The following is a 19,766-nucleotide window of genomic DNA, read 5'->3' as shown; positions in this document are numbered from 1 at the left end:
TAGATCTTCTATTGCGTGTTGGAACACATCCGTGTCCGTCGCTGGCCTTGTTATCTTCACTATGTTGTCGTACACTCTTATACCTTCCGGACCTAGATTGTGCAGGAGTATCTTCTTCCTTCGTGGGCTGGAGTAGTCTGCTTCACTCTCTTCCTCTAGTGCCGACAAATAATTGAGAAAGTACCTCTTCCAGTCTTCCCACGGCATCGTGGGTTCACCTCTTTTTGGCAGGAACAGCACCATGCTGGTGAGGGATGTGGAGGGTGCGGCCATTTTTTCATTGTCCCTTAGCTTCACTTGGGCTTGTTCGCTGTCGCTAGGCAGGCTTCCTGGTGCTTGCCTTTCCTCTCTTCCTCTCACCGGGGTCGGGCTGCTGTCGTCACTGCCTGATGCCCCTCAGGATTCCAGGTTTGCTTCCCACCTTCTCTCTCTGGCCTATGTTTTGTTCGCTCTCCCCGGACCGGTCCGACTGTTTCGTGCCCTGCTCCTCTCATTGTGGGTTTGGCTATGGCAGCGCCCCGGCACCCTCGTGACCCTGGGTATGGTGCGTCGCTTAGCGCTTGGTCTCCCTACTTCCAGTGCTGCCCTGGGCTTCCTGTGTCCGCAGGCTGCGTGGGTTTAACTTTCCCCTTGTGCGTCCAGCAGCTGCTTCGTCCGTGATACTTGGCGCTTCGCTGCTGCGCGATGGCCGCTCTACCCCGGTTTGCTGCTCACGTGCCTCTGTACTCTCACGTTTGGCCTGGCTTGACGTTTTCCCTCTGCCGCGCTCCGAGGTGTGTATTCTATCGTAGTTTCCTTTTAGTTTTTTTTCCTCGTGGGTCCTCGATGTTTCTCATATCCCACTCTCATCGCCATTTGTAGAAGTGCCCCCCGCACCCTAAAGAATACACCGTAGTCAAAGATTTGTTAAATTATCTCTTTATTCCTCGGAGCGCCGGGGAAACGCTCTTGCTCGGTCGGGTCCGGCCACCAACTAAGATGGCCGCCCTTCCGGTTCCGGTCTCCACCTCTCTGGCAACCACTAGACCGTCACCACAAGGTCGATCTGTAAGAGACAGATATAGGAAAGCAGAGATGAGCGTTCAGACGTAGCATAATGGCGGGACGCTGACTTATCCTGTGATTTAGGGCAAATCCCTTAATCTCCTGTGCCTGAAAAATGAATGTGTGTCTGTGAAGCAACGGGTGCTCATGTAAAGTGCTCTCATTCCTGCGGGTTGAGTTTGCGCTATAAAACACTGCTGAAAAAAGAAGTGTTTCAAGAGACGTATCACCCTCAGCACTGCCTACCGTGGCCTTGACCTTCCAGATGCAGACACATATGTTCTCCAATTCAGCTGATGTTGACAAACTGCCTGGGCTGCAACTGCTGTGGCTGTCTCTGGTTCTCCGAGGACTCGTCTATGTACCATGACTCTGCCATGATTGCAGCTCTTCGTATGCACATAAAAACAAGCCCAATTCCCTTCAAAAGAAAGCCCAAACATAGCAAATATCCTACCAAAAGGAAACCCAATTGCTGTGGATATCGAAAAGTCGAAAAAGGCGAAATAAATACAATAAACAGAGCGGGAGGCACTGCATGGGAGGCAGCACTACCACAACTGTGGCAATAGAGGAGATTGGAGCAAGGAATGCTACATTTACATATAAGCAGCGATGGTGCCGAAGCTCAACACAGGCAAACAGTAACAGACTAGGAAACCCAGAAAAAAAAATAGTTCTCCAAAGAACATATGAAGAACCATTGCGTAATGAGTTCATGCTATGTGGGAGGAATGGAAAAGAAAAACGAGGGACAAAGAGGCAGGACTGGCCACTAGCAAAAAAGGATTTTTAAAAGTCACTGAAACAAACAAATCAAGAGCAGGGAGATGGGTTTAAGCCCACAGGAAAAATTACAATAGGTCTGGAATGCTCAACCTAAAAAATGACCACTGACTCTGAGAAAATGTCCCAGGGTGTCAGAGTCACTAGATTATGTTTTTGAAAAACAAACTGACACTTTGGAATTTTTTTTTCTCAAAATCAAAAACGTTTGCTCAGTGGCCACATGAAACATGGCAGTTGCTCAGCAAACTTATAATGCCTTCGGATAAATTACCATGGCAGCAGCTCCTTTGAAACTGCAGAGATCTCCACCAGGAAGGAGGAGATCTGGAAATATGGAGCTACTCCACCAGGACAGTGAAGTTCAGGCCCCTGCTGCAGCGGTGTAATGGAGTACACTCTTCCATACCTTAAATAACCCCCTTAGTCATTTGTTTTACTGAACATGTTCTCCTCATTACCTGGATGCAATCACATGTTTTGCAACTCCAGTCTCATCAATCTCTCAAATGTGGAAGGAAGAAGCACCGGGGATAACAGCATCAGTGTATCATACAACATTATGGATAACGTTTTGTAGCATAAACAACTTCACAATTCTCTCTATATGTTACCAATATGAAACGTTTTATTGAATGCGTTTCAATTATGACAGATGGTGTGTGCTAACTGAAACTTCCGGCCAGATTCACAAAAACATTTACATACAAACATCTGATGGGCACAAGTGGTTTTACTACTGGGTGATTCACCTTCATGAGTGCATAAAATTACTCAATCGTAAATCCTATGTAAGAGGTGCGGATTAAAAGGTTCAAGACATAGTTTGCCTTGCATGTTTGTGAACACCTACTAACTTGTGAATTTATATTGATTCACAAATTACCCTCTGATCCTTTCCCACCGCGGTCAAATATTTACTACAACAGACAATTGGAAAAAGTTAACTTCCAGTGCTATATGGGGAATGGATCACCCCCAAATTCGATGGGGCTTAAGAGAAGGGGTTAATCAAATGGGAACATTGATTTCCTCTATGTCCAATTATTCAATTGTGGTGGTACTATTCTGAAGATAAGAAGACTCACTCAATTCTGAGCATGGAAAGCATTAAATTGCTTAGCTTTCCAGAGACTTTTGTGATTTACGAAATTCTCAAGTCTGCAACTGTGTGGAATTGAACATCTGCATGTGCAAATTCCATCTGTTTATTGTACCGCCTCTTCTCAATTTCCCTGGTGGGTCAGTGGAACCCTAGCCTCAACCGTCCTTTTACATATTATCTTCTATGATGGCAGATCATAATTAACAATTACTTTCTTATAGTACTGACAGAAGATGGCAGACAAAATAAAATATTTGTATCTTATAATATATATCTTATATGCTGCACCCCAAATATTCACCCTGGACTATATTACAAATACTTGGCATTTTCCCTGTTTCGCCATGGTGCACCTTTCAAAAGGTGTGCCAGGTGCAAACAAGGACAGTGCACCGTATTAGAAAAAATGCAATGCCCCCAGAGCAGGCAGGAACTTGCATTCAAATGAATTACAAAGCAGCTGTTTAAAAGCTTCCCCGTGTTTCACAGAGCAGGAGGCAACCCACCTGCACTTTCAATGGGGGAAGGTAGATCCCCTTACAGGTAGGTGCAGTGAGTGACATGTACTCGCCTGCAAGGAGATGTCTGAAGGGTTCATGGGAACACCTATTTCACCTCCAAAGGGCGGCCTTTAGGAATGTGCACTGAATGGGAGCCACCTTTTTGTGATGCACTTTCAGTGTTCATCCTAAAGACATTTGCCTTTGCGTCTGTGCCCAGAATGTGGTGCATGCACGGAAGCAAACTGACTCCCTCCTGTTCATTGGGCCACTCTCCCCCATGCAAATGAGGGAACACACTCTTATGGTAGCACTGTTGCAATATGTGCACCATTGCTATCTGTATTACAGAAGGGGATGCAAAAGCATCGGTGACCTCGTCTGTAATACCATTGTTCCCAGGGGCACACAAAGCGGGTGCACATGCCCATTACAGCCCTGGGGCAAAATGTATAATACGACCCTATGTGTGGCTATAAAGAATAAAAAAAATTAAAAGAGCATAATTCACTACTCACCCACTTGCCACCATGTAAAAGCTATAGGTATCTGCAGTAACTGCAGTCCTTTTGCTGCATTTTCAAGAAGCTGGGAGTGTTTTTGCAGGAAAAGTTATGGACATTACAGAACAGCGTACAACAACAGCAACAGCAAAACCTTTGTTTTTCCAGGTTCCTACCATGGCAACTATATTCAAAGCTGCAATCTATGTAATCATATTGCCTAGATACCTGCCCAGGCAATTTTCCCTTTAAAACAGGGTTCTCTAAAGTCAGTCTTGGAGTGCTGAATCCATGCCAGATTTTTAGCATATCCCCATTTAGATAACCGTAGTTATCTTAAAAATCTGGCATTTATCTTGTCCTCCAGGAATGACTTTGGAGAACCCTGCTCTAAATAATAATGCGTCTATAATTCGAAAAGCAGAACATTAGGAAGACACCAACCATTTTCAAAATCAATTGCCGAGCTTTTAAAGAAAAGTACTTGGCCGCTAATGATGTTACTGTTTATAAAGAGTAGTTAATATGACTTCTACATTGATATGTGTACAGTGTTACACTTGTTCAATCTGGTAGACATCAATACTCCCTGTAGGGCTTCCTTCGACCGAATGCACAGACTTATTGAAAGAGTGCAATGAGATAATTATAGACAGAAACTGTACAAAAAAGAAATGAAGCAGGGAATGTCTCTGTCAAATCTGGCATGCAGATTGCCTGTGTGCTTCACTGATCAACACATTCTAGAATTTACAAATGTAAATGTTTTGTTTTTTTGCATTTTAGATTGTACTGAGAATGAATATTTCAGGTTTTGAATAAATTGATTCTATTGACACATCTGATAGAGGGGACTTGTCATACTCATGAGAGGTGACAGTTCATGTTCATTACAGACGCAATTCAACCAGAGGAAAGTAATTCTTAGGAAAACGATCAGAAATGCACCACTTATTTGTAACATAGAATGTGACTTTTGTATTTTTTCGATTCCCGAAGTCATTTTGTTTAGTATCAAGCACATAGGCAAATTTGGCATCCACATGTTCACTGCGAATTGTGTAGTCAGTTATTATAATAAATGTATCTACCACTCTACCACGACTCACTGAATGGATTTTCACTTGCATAAGGCACCACGGCCTATTTTAGGGTGGGAACAGGCACTTTGCCCTCTTTGTATTTATTTCCCTGCATCATCTGCCAGCTCTATGAAGTGGTGCGAGCTGGTGAAAGATACAACAACCTTGATATTAGTTGTATCAATCCCTGCTTTATTATTTGTTATGGTGAAGTTCTATTGTTTCAAGCTTATGTCATGTCTATGGTCAAAGGGGTCAAGTCTGCAGTCACATTGGTACAGTCCATTACCCTCATCTTTGGATTCGTCCGTTGGTCCTGAGCTGCACTGTCTTAAGAGCCCATTCCTCTTTTCCATTTCCACTTGGTTAGTGATTGACTTCCAATGCTAGCTTTGACTACGGGTTCCTGGGTCAACTACATCACTACACCTCTTCTACAGATATGTATTTTGCTACCACATGGTATAATACAGCAGCAGTCGCCATGTTTTGTGCAACACTGGTGACAGTACAACCCCACTCACTCTTCTTACTTCACCACATAACATATCACAGGTGACAGCAGTGAAGGGATTTTCAAAATAATATAATTTAGTGATGGCTCTAAAATTTGGCTACACTTCTGATTGTGTAAACAAAATCCCACTACAATGGTGAGGTGACACAAGCTATTTAATGGTTATCAGCCCCTTTTTTAAAACCTTAAAGAGGAAAAGGGGATTTACACATGTAGCCGTCTACTTATTTTTTGCATAGATTTACAACTTTCCTACAATTCACAACGATTTTCATGACTACTCCTGTGAAACTGCCCCTGCCAGAGCTTCCTGGGAGTACTCTCAAATATATCTGTTTTGCACATTGAAATGTACTAGAAATGTACCGTTGTATTTGTCCGTGTAAGGGCATATATTGTAAAGGGGATTTCAAGCGTTTTTGTAATTTTTTTATTTTTATTTCTCCATGGGATAATGTATTTTACTATGTCAAAAGCCCTTCCTTTAGACGACCATCAATTCTGAGTGTGTTCTTTTACTTTCTCCACCCAATCTCCTACTTCTTATTGTGTGAGAAAATGCTTGCTAAAGGTTTCTAAATACTTAAAGAAATCCAAGTTTGTTCATCTTCAATAACTATGGCATGTGTTCGAACCACAAAAAGCCCCCCAAAAAACGCCTTTCAGCAGATTAATTCTTACTGAAAGTTCCACCATACCGGCAAATTTAGCATGCATGCAGTTCCATTCCTGAGTTAGTAATAAAGTGTATTTTAAGTTTTAAAACAAAAGGGTATGTGCATTTCAGTGCCATTGAGGTGTGAATATGCCTTTGGGAATTGGGTCCTATTTCTGGATAATGCAGTAACGGTGCAATAGAAGTAAAAGGCAATGTATTAAGCCATTGAAACCCATGACCCATGCCCATGCCTTTACATTTGAAGGATTCAGAGGCAACAATTTAAAATAGTATTTAACTTTGATGTGCCACACTTGTGGTTATCAGTACTTTCCCTAACCGTAAATCGGGATCTGCAAAATGCATAGAGACTAGATTGAAAATCGGGAGGTAGTTGGCAGTGCAACCTATATATCAGCAGATCACATGGCAAATTGTGACCAGAGGGTCACAAAACAACATGCCTCATAAATATTAATAAAGCACGTTGTTCGCTATACCCCATGTGACTGACTGAGAATTTAAGGAAGATTTTCAAAATGGTCAGACCACCATCTATCCCTTAGCATTTCCAAACTGGGAATTTTTTATTAAAGCAAGTAATGTCCATTATAGGTCCAATCTGTTCCATGGAAATTATATTTTCTTTGTAAATCAGATTCTACCTAATTTTAGGTGTCATTATCTGAACAATGGTTTTCGACAACAATCGTGGTCGCAAACCATTGATTCATGTGATTGGGAATCACAAATTAGAGAGGATGGCCCTTTCGCTCCCCAATAACTGCAATTAGTTATGACTCACAAAACCCTTTCTACAAGCCAGGGAAAGCTTATCGACTCACAAAAGGGGATTTGTACATTTCAGAACAATGTTATGCAGACGACTCACAGAGTGTGCAACCACAAAATTGTTTTGTGCATTGGCCCCTAGAGAGGTATCAGAACAAATGAATCTGCATAAATTAGGTGTTTGTAACACGGTGTTGTGTATGAGTGGAAATGTATGAGAAAATCGAATGCTATTTGGTATGCCTTCTGTATTTTTCTTTCCCCGTTTATTGGGCTCATCTACTAATTATAGTAGCTCTTAAATTCGCCTATTTGTGATGGGGCACTATATTTTCCGATGCGTGTTTAAACAGCAGTTTGAGAACCATATCTTAGAGATTGCAAATATAAAACTGAATATTGGAAAACACAATTTTATCAGAGTATACTAGCTGTCGTAATAGGCCCCTCAGGACTACAGTTTTGCATATTGCAGCGAACATATGTAAAACATTAAATGCAAGTTAATGTGCGGTTCAAAAGCTATTACTACCTAAGGCAATATGTATTATCTCTACATCTTAAGAAAAATGTTGTCTGAAGTAATGTTTTCAATTTCTTTAATGTGATGTTAATGTTGACAGGTGTTTTTTCAATTGTCACTATCAATCACTCAGTACTGCTAACACGTGAATTCTTCTGGCAAGCTAACATCACATTGAATTGAACGGTCACAATCTCTGCTTCTTATTTTAGCTTTGTTCTACCTATGTCATTATTTCATATGCTGCTTTTCCACATATCGTTATTCAGGAAAAACAGCCTGAAGTCACAAGTAAACGAAAATCATCAGTAAACGAGGATACTGTACGCCCTGTTCTGTTGTTGAATGATTATTAGATAGAAAACCTGAACGGAAGTGGTTAACCCCAGACATGAAAAGGCAGTACCCAAATGTACCGGCATGACCAAGTAGGCACTGGTTTGGTCCAATCCCACCCTCAAGGACGTGATAAATGACCTTGTTTAAAATTTGACCGTCAGCTCAGCATCAAACCTCAAAAGAACACGTAAATAAACCTTTTTGGGACCAGTTTAAAATATGCCCCCTTTAGCGGAAGGAACAGAATGGGGTTTTATTTCTCACCACTGTGATATCTGGATTTCTGTACTTTATAGCATAGCTCCGGAACATTTGAAAACATAAATCAAAAATATTGGAAACATGCAGAACTGGGCAATTCAAATAGTTCAAGTGGGTTATTCTACATACTTTAAGTACTTACCATTTGAGACATAGCTGAACAGAAGGTGAATAGGACAAGTGAGGACAGATACACAGCCAGGCTCCAGATTTCTGATATTAAATATTCAAAAGCGGGTCGAATCTTTGCACTGAAATTAATTTCTAAATCTGGTCCTTCCAAAGAAACTGACAAAACAATGGAATAGAGGCAAACTGTTGGATGTTAGAAGCTTCTTTAAAATGTTGCCTGAGTGCTCTTTCATGACTGTGCTCCTGTTGTAGTCTTTGGAAAGTTGTTGAAGCAGGAGGACCTTGTCTGGTTGCACCACTCCTCCAAGCTTTTATTCTTGTCTGCTTAATGTCACTGACAACTTCACTGCTGCTTAAAAATGATTGGTGCATGATTATGAGTGATCTGTGAATGACAGACGAATTCTGTCTTTGTGATACTAAGAAACAGTGGTGCCAACTAGTATCTCAAAGTGCGCATTTGCAGAGTGCCCGTGGATCACAAAAAGTAAATAACGTAGTGGTATCAGCCAAAATACAGATAGAAGTTTTTCCGAATCACAATTTGTTTCTCTGCAAAATTAAGACATTACTATTATAAAATTATAAATGAATTCCAAAAGGCAAATTACCCAATCAACACACCTATTATTACCCTTCCTGGTAGTCACAAATTGATTAGTTACTGATTTGTACTCATTTTAAGCAGACAACACATGCTACAACACCAAGCTTAGGAATGTGACCATCGAGCAATGTTGTTTGGATTCAAATCGCAGGCATATCACAGCATCAGCGAACAGATGCAATAACAAATGTTGTTATGCTATACACGTTTATAAAGTGTGTGTATGGTTCCTTGGTGCTGAAGACTGTTACTGACCATGCCATATCACACTTTACCACCAAGGCTGACATTCTTTTTTGCTGCTTCACCTATTGGGCTTTGGTAACCTTTCGTCTACTTACATCTTTTTCCCCCACTTATTTCCAATTTTGGATAGTCTGGTGTATTTCACTTTGAATGTATGCTCTTTTTGCGGCAGTTGGCGCTATATCAAGAAATAAAATACAACTGACTCAAAATTTGTATGCAACGGCCAAAAGATTGAGCAAACTGTCACATAGTTTGCGTAGATAGTATAAACAGGAAGCTCTTACACCAGTATCAGATTAGACATTTTTACAATCGTTTTTGAGATAAACTACAGGATAAGGTGGATAGGTAGCAGTCTCCCCTTCTCTCAATGGCAGGAAGGATAGCAATAATTAAAATGGCGTTCCTTCCCCAGTAGCTTTGTCTGTTCCTTTATATCTCCCTTTGACAAAAAGGTTTTAAACACTGTTAAAGCAGCATTGGCAAAAATCATATGGGCAGGCAAATAACCACTTATTAAATGGGACACATTGACACTCCAGCATTAGCGGGGACGTGACAAAACACAATATTTTTATCGTAGGATAGCGTAGGGGTAAAAATTACTATTCCCACTCCAGTGGGTGCAACAGTAGGGAAAGCGTTGGATAGCGTAGGGGTAAAATTTACTATTCCCACTCCAATGAGTGCAACAGTAGGGAAAGCGTTGGATAGAGTAGAGGTAAAAATTACTTTTCCCACTCCAATGAGTGCATCGGTAGGGAAAACCTTGGATAGCGTAGAGGTAAAAATTACTATTCCCAATCCAATGAGTGCAACAGTAGGGAAAGCGTTGGATAGAGTAGAAGTAAAAATTACTTTTCCCACTCCAATGAGTGCATCGGTAGGGAAAACCTTGGATAGCGTAGGGGTAAAAATTACTATTCCCACTCCAGTGAGTGCAACAGTAGGGAAAGTGTTGGATAACATAGGGGTAAAAATTACTAATCCCACTCCAGTGAGTGCAACAGTAGGGAAAGAGTTGGATAGCGTGGGGGTAACAATTACCATTCCCACTCCAGTGAGTGCAACAGTAGGGAAAGCGTTGGATGGCGTAGGGGTAAAAATACTATTCCCACTCCATTGAGTGCAACAGTAGGGAAAGCGTTGGATAGCGTAGAGGTAATAATTACTATTCCCACTCCAATGAGTGCAACAGTAGGGAAAGTGTTGGATAGCGTAGGGGTAAAAATTACTATTACCACTCCAGTTAGTGCAACAGTAGAGAAAGCTTTAGATAGCGTAGGGCTAAACATTACTATTCCCACTCCAGTGAGTGCAACAGTAGGGAAAGCGTTGGATAACGTAGGGGTAAAAATTACTAATCCCACTCCAGTGAGTGCAACAGTAGGGAAAGCGTTGGATAGCGTAGGGGTAACAATTACTATTCCCTCTCCAGTGAGTGCAACAGTAGGGAAAGTAAATACTTCATATATTATTTAAAAAAGATATATATATTAACATCTAAAAAAAATTAATTAAAAGTAATTACCAATTTAATATAAAATAATAATTAATCAATTAAAAATACAAAAAAAATTAATTATTAGAATTGAATACCCATTAATACAAATGAATTACAAATTAACAATTAAATAATTAGCAATTCAAAATTAATTAACAATTAATTCAAAATACATACCAATAAATAAATTAAATAATTTAATTAATTAAAATTAAATTACTTCCCACCCTATTCCACTATAAACCCACAACCCACTACAGAAAATAAATTATTAAAATTAACATAATTATCAATTAATCAATTCAGTAATATTAATTGCGAATTAAAATTTAATTAATTACCAAATAAAAATTAATTCAAAATAAATACCAATAAATAAATTTAAATATTTGATTATTATATTTAAATTACTTCCCACCCTATTCCCCTATAAACCCAAAACCCGCTACGGAAAATAAATTTGTAAAATTAACGTAATTAACAATTAATCAATTAAGTACAATTAATTACCAATTAAAATTTAATTAATTACCAAATAAGAATTAATTAACAAATAATTCGAAATAAATACCAATAAATAAATGTAAATATTTAATTAATTATAATTAAATTACTTACCACCCTATTCGCCTATAAACCCACAACCTGCTACAGAATTAAATTACGCAAAAATGAAATAACATAAAATTAATTACTTAAAATACATTATAACATAAATATACACTTTTCACACACATACTAACATACAAAACACTATAAAAAATTTGATATTATTAAAAATTCGATCATTTGATTAACCTATAATATATACTTTGATATTTGGACTTTCTATATTTATAAAATTCGATATTACATTACTTACCTTAAAAACGATATTTTTGATGACTTTATTCTGTCCATTCGATATTTTGTCCATTCTATATTTTGAAGTCGATATTTTGTCCATTCGATATTTTGAAGTCAATATTGTGTCTGTTTACCCTATGGGCTATTGCTTTTCAGTCAAAAGTATGTGCATATCATTTGGCTGTTATTCTATGGCTTGCATAATGTGTCTTTCAAATAATTATGTCATTTTAAAATATGTTTTTCACTTATATCACAAAACCCCTTTTAGAGATCAGAAGGAACAATTTTCAAGGGATTCTGCTTTAGAATGCACAGCATTATGTTACAATGTTACAATGTTAGTTGGGATTTGTTAAGCGCTCGTACGCCCGGAGGCTTCATGGCGCTGTAGAAGGAGCCAAACAAGACAGTCAAAGGACAAGCAGTGCTATCAGTAGTAAGCTTGAGAAAACAGCCAGGTCTTCAGAGATTGCCTAAAGCTAAGTATGTTATCAATCTGCTTTATATGGAGAGGAAGAGAATTCCAGAGTACAGCAGCTTGAAGGTCGAAGCAGCTGCCTCCGTGGCGTTTCCTCTTGAAAGGAGGCACAGTCAAAAGTGATTTGTAGGTGGATCGAAGGTGACGGGAGGGGCAATATTTTTTGAAAAGATCTCTGATAAAAGAAGGGCCAGAGTCGTTCAGAGAACGGAACAGAATACACCCAGCCTTGAAGGCCACACGTTGCTCAACTGGCAACCAGTGTAGTTGCTTAAGGCCAGGTCTGATGGATTGCCTCCTGGGTATATTCAGCAGCAGCCTGGCAGCTTGGTTCTGAACAAGCTGGAGGCGTTTAAGCTCACCAATTTGGAGGCCGAGGTAAAGACTGTTAGAGAAGTCCAGCCTGGACAGAACCAAGGAGAGGACAATCTGAGTAAGGGCTGCTGAAGAGAGAAAGCGAGCAATTTTTCTTATTTTCTTCAATTGAAAAATGCTGGAAGATACCACCGCTCCAACCTGTCTTTTTAGCGAGAGATCCTCGCTGATAAAAATGCCTAGGCTTTTAACCACGGAAGATTTAGTAGGGGGGGCTCCCATGTTAGTGGGCCAGAAGTTAGGGTTCCAGCTTAGTGGGCTCTGTCCGGGCAGGACCAGCTCGGTCTTGCCCGGGTTGAGCTTCAGATGATTGCAGCTCATCCAACTCAGTATGTGGGACATGGTTCTTTGGAATACGTCCACTGAGTCAGTGTTGTTGAGAGGGAAGATGAGCTGCAAATCATCCGCATAATTGAAGATGGTTACATTAGCATGACGCAAGGAGTGCAAAAGAGGGCGTAAGTAAACATTAAAAAGAAGGGGAGATAACGAGGAGCCCTGTGGTACCCCGCAGGTGGTGGGTATAATGGGAGCGGAGAAGGAGCCGAGTCTGACCGATTGTGTGCGGTCCGAGATAAAAGAGCGGATCCAGCTCAGTGCAGGGCCCCTGAGACCTGCCTGCTCGACACGGTCGACCAAGATGGTGTGGTCGACCGTGTCGAACGCAGCAGAAAGGTCCAATAGTACAAGCGCCTGATGGGTTCCTGCATCTGCATTCCGCCTCAGAGTGTTTACCACCGAGAGGATGACCGCCTCGGTGGAGTGGCAAGGGCGGAATCCCGCTTGATTCGGTGCCAGATATTCAGATTTTTCCAAGAAGCTGGAGATAGTTTCGCACACATGTGACTCCAGCAGCTTGGCACAGTATGGTAACAGCGAAATAGGTCTGTAATTGATGGGATCTAGCGGGTTGGCTCCTGCCTTTTTTATGAGGGGAACGAGGAGAGCTTTTTTCAATTTGCGTGGAACTTTGCCCTGTGCAAGTGACCCATTCAGTAAAGAAAGTAAGCACTCAGGGAGATTGGTGCCCACTTCTTTCAAGATATGAGGGGGGCAAATGTCATCAGGAGAGCCTGTTTTGACTTTGGATAATAATTTGAGTAGCTTGATATCGTCTATGGGGGGGAAAGAGTCTAAAGTGGCAGGGTTATAACAGGTGTCAGCAAATAATAAAGGGGACTGAGTAGTAGAAATGCTTTGCTTGATCTTGCAGATTTTATCATAGAAAAAAGAGTTGAGTGTGTTGCAGAGCTCTTGGGTAGGAACCATAGGGAGGGAGGTTCTGTCGCTAGAGCTGAGATTTTCCACGATGTTAAACAACTCTTTTGACTTGTTTTGGGCCTTGAGAATTTTATCTGAGAAATAGTCAGTTTTGCATTTGAGGATGAGATTTTGGTATTCCCTGCGGGCCTTACGGAAGTTGGCTCTGTCATGCTCTAAGTAGGCTGCGCGCCATTTGCGCTCCATTTGACGAGTTTTAAGTTTAAGGGCTTTTAGATGAGGTGTGAACCATCTGTGAGCATCGTTGGGGCGGGAGCGAGAGAAGTTAACGCAGGGGGCGTGAATTTCAGCTGCCTGGAGTAGCCAGTCGGAGAAGACTGCTTCTGATTTCTCTATGTCCAGATCGAGTGAGGGACAAGTCGAGGTTAACAATTGGAGGAAGGACGGAACGTCGACCTTTTTCCACATTCTTGCCTTCCCGCCTTGTTGAGGCAAAGGTTTACTGTTTTTTGCAATGGTTATGGTGAAATTGATCAGGAAGTGGTCCGACCAAATGCAAGGCAGGATGGAATTAACCGCCAGGGAGATGTTTTGAGACCAAATTTGGTCAAGGCTATGACCTTTCTCGTGTGTTGGAAGGTGAATGTGTTGGGTGAGATTAAAATCAGAAAGAGTGTCCTTCAGTGTGGCTGCCTGAGAATCAGACTCCACCGAATCCAGCCAGAGATTGAGATCGCCCAGGAGTAGAATTTTATCATGGGAGATAATAAGGGGGGCAAGTTGTTCCGATAGAGATGCAGCAAAGGTAGGCATATTTTGAGGGGGGCGATAGATGAGGATCACGAGAAGAGAGCCAGTGTCCGCATCCATTTTAAAGATTACATTATCTGATCCTGTCAGATCAAAGGATGGCAGGAGAGAGACTTTAAGGTTTTTGCGAATAATCGCGGCGACCCCTCCGCCCCTCTTACCAGCTGGCCTATCGACATGCAGTATATAGTACTCAGCGGGGACTGCCGCCAAGATATCAGGTAGAGATGCGTCGTTAAGCCAAGTCTCAGATAGGCATAGAAGGTCTGGTTGATCGGCCTGAAGCAGAAGAAAGATGTCCAAGTGATGTTTTACCATGGACCTGGTGTTTAGGTATAGACATTTTAAAGTAGTCTGAGGCACATGTGGGGATGGGGGGGTAGAGCGTGGAGAGGGCTTGCAGGTTTTAGTAAGCATGAGGTCAGGTTTTAGTATGCCATATGTGGCGGCGCACTTTAGAGTGTGAGCGGGCGGGGGGAAGGTGGTGCTGTCAGAAGGTCTTAATGACAGCAGCGAAGCAGAGGAGTAACAGTAATTTTGACCAGGGGGTTTGGCCCCGAGCCCCGGACTGCCACGGACGGGCGCAGACGGGCTTGCCTTAGGCGCGCCTTCGGCGCGCAAACGGCGCTCCCGCTGCGCTCGTCCGCTGCGCTTCCGGTAGCAGCACATGTTATACCCGGAATCGGGGTGTGGCTTAGAAGGGGGGCGTGGCCTACGTCCTCGGCGGACTGGCGAGAATGGTGACGTTGCAGCTTCCCGTGGATGGTTTAATGTGAAAATTTGCACACAATTCAGTTCATCATTACTTTCCAGGAATGTTCAAAGTGCAAAAATGTTGTTTTCAGCATCACACTGCGAATCGGATTTAAAATTAACAAATTAACACAAAACAATTCCTTTAAATCATACATGTACAGAAAGTTATTGCACTCCCAAAAAGCTTTGAAAAATTCAACACTGTGAAGGAAACATAAATTAGCTTTAATATTTCTAAGGCATGCCCACGATAATATTAATGAACAATAGTGGCTGAGCATAGATCTTTCAAAATACCTTATTGTCACGGTGCCTAGAGTTACTATGCAGCCATAAATAGTTGTGCCCCTGCCCGATTGCTACCGGAGTGATTGAAATGCAAAGGTTGCCCTGTCCATTTTCGGGTACTTTGTGACAACAGCTTGCATGTTTGAGCAACATGTCTTTTAACGTCTCGTTATATACATTGAGCAGATTTGGAGGGAATAATATCCAGTAAATGTTCAACCGATGTTGGTAACAAGTGAATTTGGGGTGGAAGGGTTGGGATTTTCTTTTGCAAAATGTAGTTTTTGTGGTCTATCATGTAGAAAGAATGTAATAGATTTCATATCCAGGAATCTGGATCTGCAGGGTCCACTAGACTTCGTCAATCATGAGGCCTTTAAAGTGTGTCGATTTCTTTGCTATTGGATGACAGACTAGCACACACATGGCATTCGCATAGGTGTTCTGAGTCATTTTTTATTTGATGAGAGAGGCAGAGGATTTTTCCCCTTACCCATCCCATCACGATTTGGCTTGAGATCGTATAATTTCTAAAGACTGGTTTGTAAGGCAGATTGGTACAGTAATAAGGTATATCTGTAGGGAGAGACAGATATCTGTGTGACTGAAGTGCAGAGCAACAGACTAAATTGTCCCTTCAGAGTCAACAGTAGAAGCTGCTCTGTGATTATAATTGGCAGCTTAGATAGGCCCTAAACAACCGACCCAGTAAACGCAGAATGAACATTTCTCCTCACAGTCACAAGAAAGCATCTCCCGCCAGGCAAGAAACACCTAAATATGGTAAATTACAGCTGTCTGGCTGTCTCAGCCACCGATACTGCCTCACAGAAGTTTTTCTAAATGACACCGACATTTAGGGTACATTTTCCATAAGGTTTTGTGCATGACATAAAGGATTGCATCAATTTACTTACTTGTAGAACAGTCGTGCTAATCTGTCCTAACTCATGCAAGTGGCAGCACAACATTTGGTTAATAAACCCTGATGTTTGAATACAAGTCGTGTAATTTCTGAAAACATATTTTATCCAGAACAAAAAGCAAATGTCAGATAGAAAGCCAAATTCTGCTTCTTAGCAGCAAAAGAATGTAAGTTACATATCTCATTATTTTCATATTTCAGTGCTCGTCTTGCTGATTGTCACAATGCGAAGGAGGAAGAAGGAACCTCTCATTTTCGATGAAGAAAGGGACATCAGAGAGAACATCGTTCGATATGATGACGAGGGTGGAGGAGAAGAGGACACTGAGGCCTTTGACATGGCTGCTTTGCGAAACCTCAACATAATTCGCGACAACAAATCCCGGAGAGACGTCACTCCAGAAATTCAGTTTGTGAGCCGGCCATCTTTTAAAAGCACCCCAGATAATGTCATTTTTAGGGAATTCATATGGGAAAGGTTAAAAGAAGCAGACATTGATGCTGGCGCTCCTCCATATGACTCCCTGCAGACATATGCCTTTGAGGGTAACGGCTCCATTGCAGACTCCCTCAGTTCCCTGGGGTCTGTTAGTTCAAACTCTGACCAGAACTATGATTACCTCAGTGACTGGGGACCTCGGTTTAAAAGGCTTGCGGACATGTATGGGAACAGTGAAGACAGCCTGTACTCATAGCCTTCAGAACTCTCCACTAAATGCACTGAAGAAACTCAATAAGGACTATAGAAGGATGTAAAATATTTATCCATTTTTACCTTTTCAGTTGTTTGCCTTGGTGGAGTAAACCTTGAGTTGACTCGTCCTAGTCTAGGGACTGCACTGACAACAAGTACTGAGCACTTGATGGCATTTTGAGAACATGAAGTGTTTGGTCATGCCGGAGTAGATAGCAACCCTCTTTTACCTGCAGAGGCGAAGAGCCTCGGGGCGTAAGAGGTGCACTGTGACCTCAACGAGCCAATGATACCTTGTAGATGCCTTCACGGTAGTGACGTGTCCTCGCCGGAGAGTCCCTGATTCGGAATTCTCTATGAAGGGTCAACAGAGAACAAAAATCAATGTACCGTCTTAAAAAGGAATTCTGCGATAGGATTGTACATCTGCTGCAACGAACATATTTTGAAACGTTACATTTGCCAAGTTGGATACAACAAAACTGGTTTATGAATCCCATTTCAGCTTATCCTGTGTTTTTTTGTGGATTTAAAACCATGTACCTATATTCAGTAGGTACTGCATATTCTCAAAGAATTGCACTTAACGATTTAACAATTACTGAGACTACATGGCAAAACTTTGCTTTACCAATTTAATTTGCAAAAGTGACATGAATAATGTTTCTGGAACTGGGAATGATGTTATAGTCGATGGATGCCCTTGTAGGTAAACAAAAGTTGCTGTCTATTTAGATTTTTTTTATTATCTCTTCTGATTTGTACAGGAGAATTTATCTTGTTTTTTCCCTTTGGAACATAGTGTAATATTTATTTTGGAGATCAAGTCTCCACTAAATTCAGGTGCATTATGCTGCCTCACAGTGTTATACTCATCAGAAGAATATGTCGATTTCTCTGGTCTAAGACAGATGAGGGAAATGAACCATGGAAAATGAAGAATTACTTTAAGGAAATTGAGCACCATGCATTCCTCGGAACAGAGCCCTGCTTACAAGGACGCAGTAATTCTAAGCCACCGCAGTGATGGAAACATTTGAATAGAATATGTGTACTTTGCATTTTCCGTAGAGGTATAAAGGAACCAAGGACGTACCTTTAGAACAAAATTCAGTTTCAAGGTCTCAAGTTCGGTACTGTATGTTCCTCTTTGAAGAAAACAGTAAAAATAAAAAATGTTCTTTTTATGTTACCACTTTACCCAGCAAGTACAGAAATCGACTTTTGGCTCTGATTAAGATGATTATTTCACAAATAAAACCATTTCAGAAGCAACCTTTATACACTGAATTAGGGGTGCCAAAATTCAAAGACATTTTTCAGTTATTAAAAGTATACTGTACAATTGTAATGTTGTGTTTCATAAAATGAAAAAAAATACTTTTTTATGATTAAAGCATATTTATACTTCCTCTTTCATGATTTAGCATATATTGTTTATTCATAAAATATATTCAGCCTAGAGTACTTTTTCCTACACTATAGGTCTTCACTTCCTACACAGCTGTTTTGTGTTAAATCCGTACATGCTTAGTTTTCTTGATACCTGAATGAATCGTGAGCATGTATATACAATTGTGCTCACCCAGGAACTGTTTCTCTCAGAAGGTGACTGTTGTTGAACAGTTAAACAGGATTAAGATACTGTTCACGAGAACATCGTCTATAAGAATCTTTACTATGTAGTCAAGCATTTTCAAATAACTATGTAAAAGTGGCCTTCAGCTTTATTAAAATTATTTTAGTTCTTTCCAGCATAATCTCTATTTTGTGTTGTTTTGTAGACACACATTGTTCTGTGTATATTTGCTTCTATCCGCCTAAATGCAAACGTATAAACACATTTTGTAAAGGAACTGAGGAATATTGCTCAAGAATATTAGCCACATGTGTAAGGATTTCAATAAAAAATATGATTCAGATATTGTGTGCACTTTTTAATAAAACGTGGTGTGTTGGAAGGCTTATGTTGGTCTTATATCAGCATAGCACGGAGAGGTTTTATAGTAATCGCTTTCCAAGCAGAGGGTACAGAAAAATATGTTCATTTAGATTATAATGTCAGAATAATATTGCATGCATCAGTCAAAGCAGGTGGGAATGCAATTTAGGGAAATAAGATGATTATCATGTGTGTATCTCTTCCCTATTGTAAGTGTAACAAGATTCTACAGCAAAAGATGACTTATGGTGGTATGATGAGGACAGTGTGTATCCACTTTATTTCATTGTAATGTTTTCCTGCCTGAATCCATGTTAACTCTGTCACTGCCATGGCACTGCACCTCTCAATGGCCGACTGGCTTCTCCGCAATTGTATTCTTTGTGGCAATGCACATAAAGGTTAGTTTCCTGAACCAATTTTTTAAGTTAACTTAGCTTTCGACTTTACAGCAGATATGTGATATTTTAATTTCTTGTATGTTGTAAATTTTATCTGTTCTTCCATAATGTTTCAACTTGATAATAGAAATTAAAGAGAAGTGGCCGTATGGTGAGTACACACTCCAGCATGGTGAAGGCGGATTGCTTCAATGGCTTCAGGCTGATTCAACATCGAGCAGGATTTTTTATTGGATGGGACAGTCAAAACATTTGCTGGTCTAATTTGACCAAGTTGTAAGGGAGCTTGTGCCAGCTCATCGAATCAGCTGTGCAAGGATGTAGAAGAGTCCTGAAGTCAGTAGCAGCTCGTGGAGGGAGAGATGAGGAACGGTGGAGCAGGGCGGGGGAGGGCCAGGTTGGGTGGTAGTAAACTCTGGCTCACA

The 19,766-nt window shown here is 40.8% G+C and overlaps 1 protein-coding gene across 6 annotated transcripts in view; it reads left to right on the top strand.

Annotated features, from left to right (window-relative positions):
- LOC147723944 (cadherin-7) overlaps positions 1-18,920 on the top strand; it is a 329,109-nt gene extending 310,189 nt beyond the window's left edge. For all 6 annotated transcript variants that reach the window (XM_086965552.1, XM_086965556.1, XM_086965557.1 and 3 more), the window contains exon 12: positions 16,506-18,920. In XM_086965552.1, the coding sequence (XP_086821678.1) occupies positions 16,506-16,999 (494 nt within the window). In that variant the 3' untranslated portion in view covers positions 17,000-18,920. The remainder of the gene's footprint in view (positions 1-16,505) is intronic.
- Positions 18,921-19,766: the final 846 nt, after the last annotated feature.

Source organism: Lissotriton vulgaris, chromosome 4_1, assembly GCF_964263255.1.
Source record: "Lissotriton vulgaris chromosome 4_1, aLisVul1.2, whole genome shotgun sequence".
Taxonomy (NCBI): domain Eukaryota; kingdom Metazoa; phylum Chordata; class Amphibia; order Caudata; family Salamandridae; genus Lissotriton; species Lissotriton vulgaris.
This window is presented reverse-complemented; position numbering and strand designations above follow the sequence as displayed.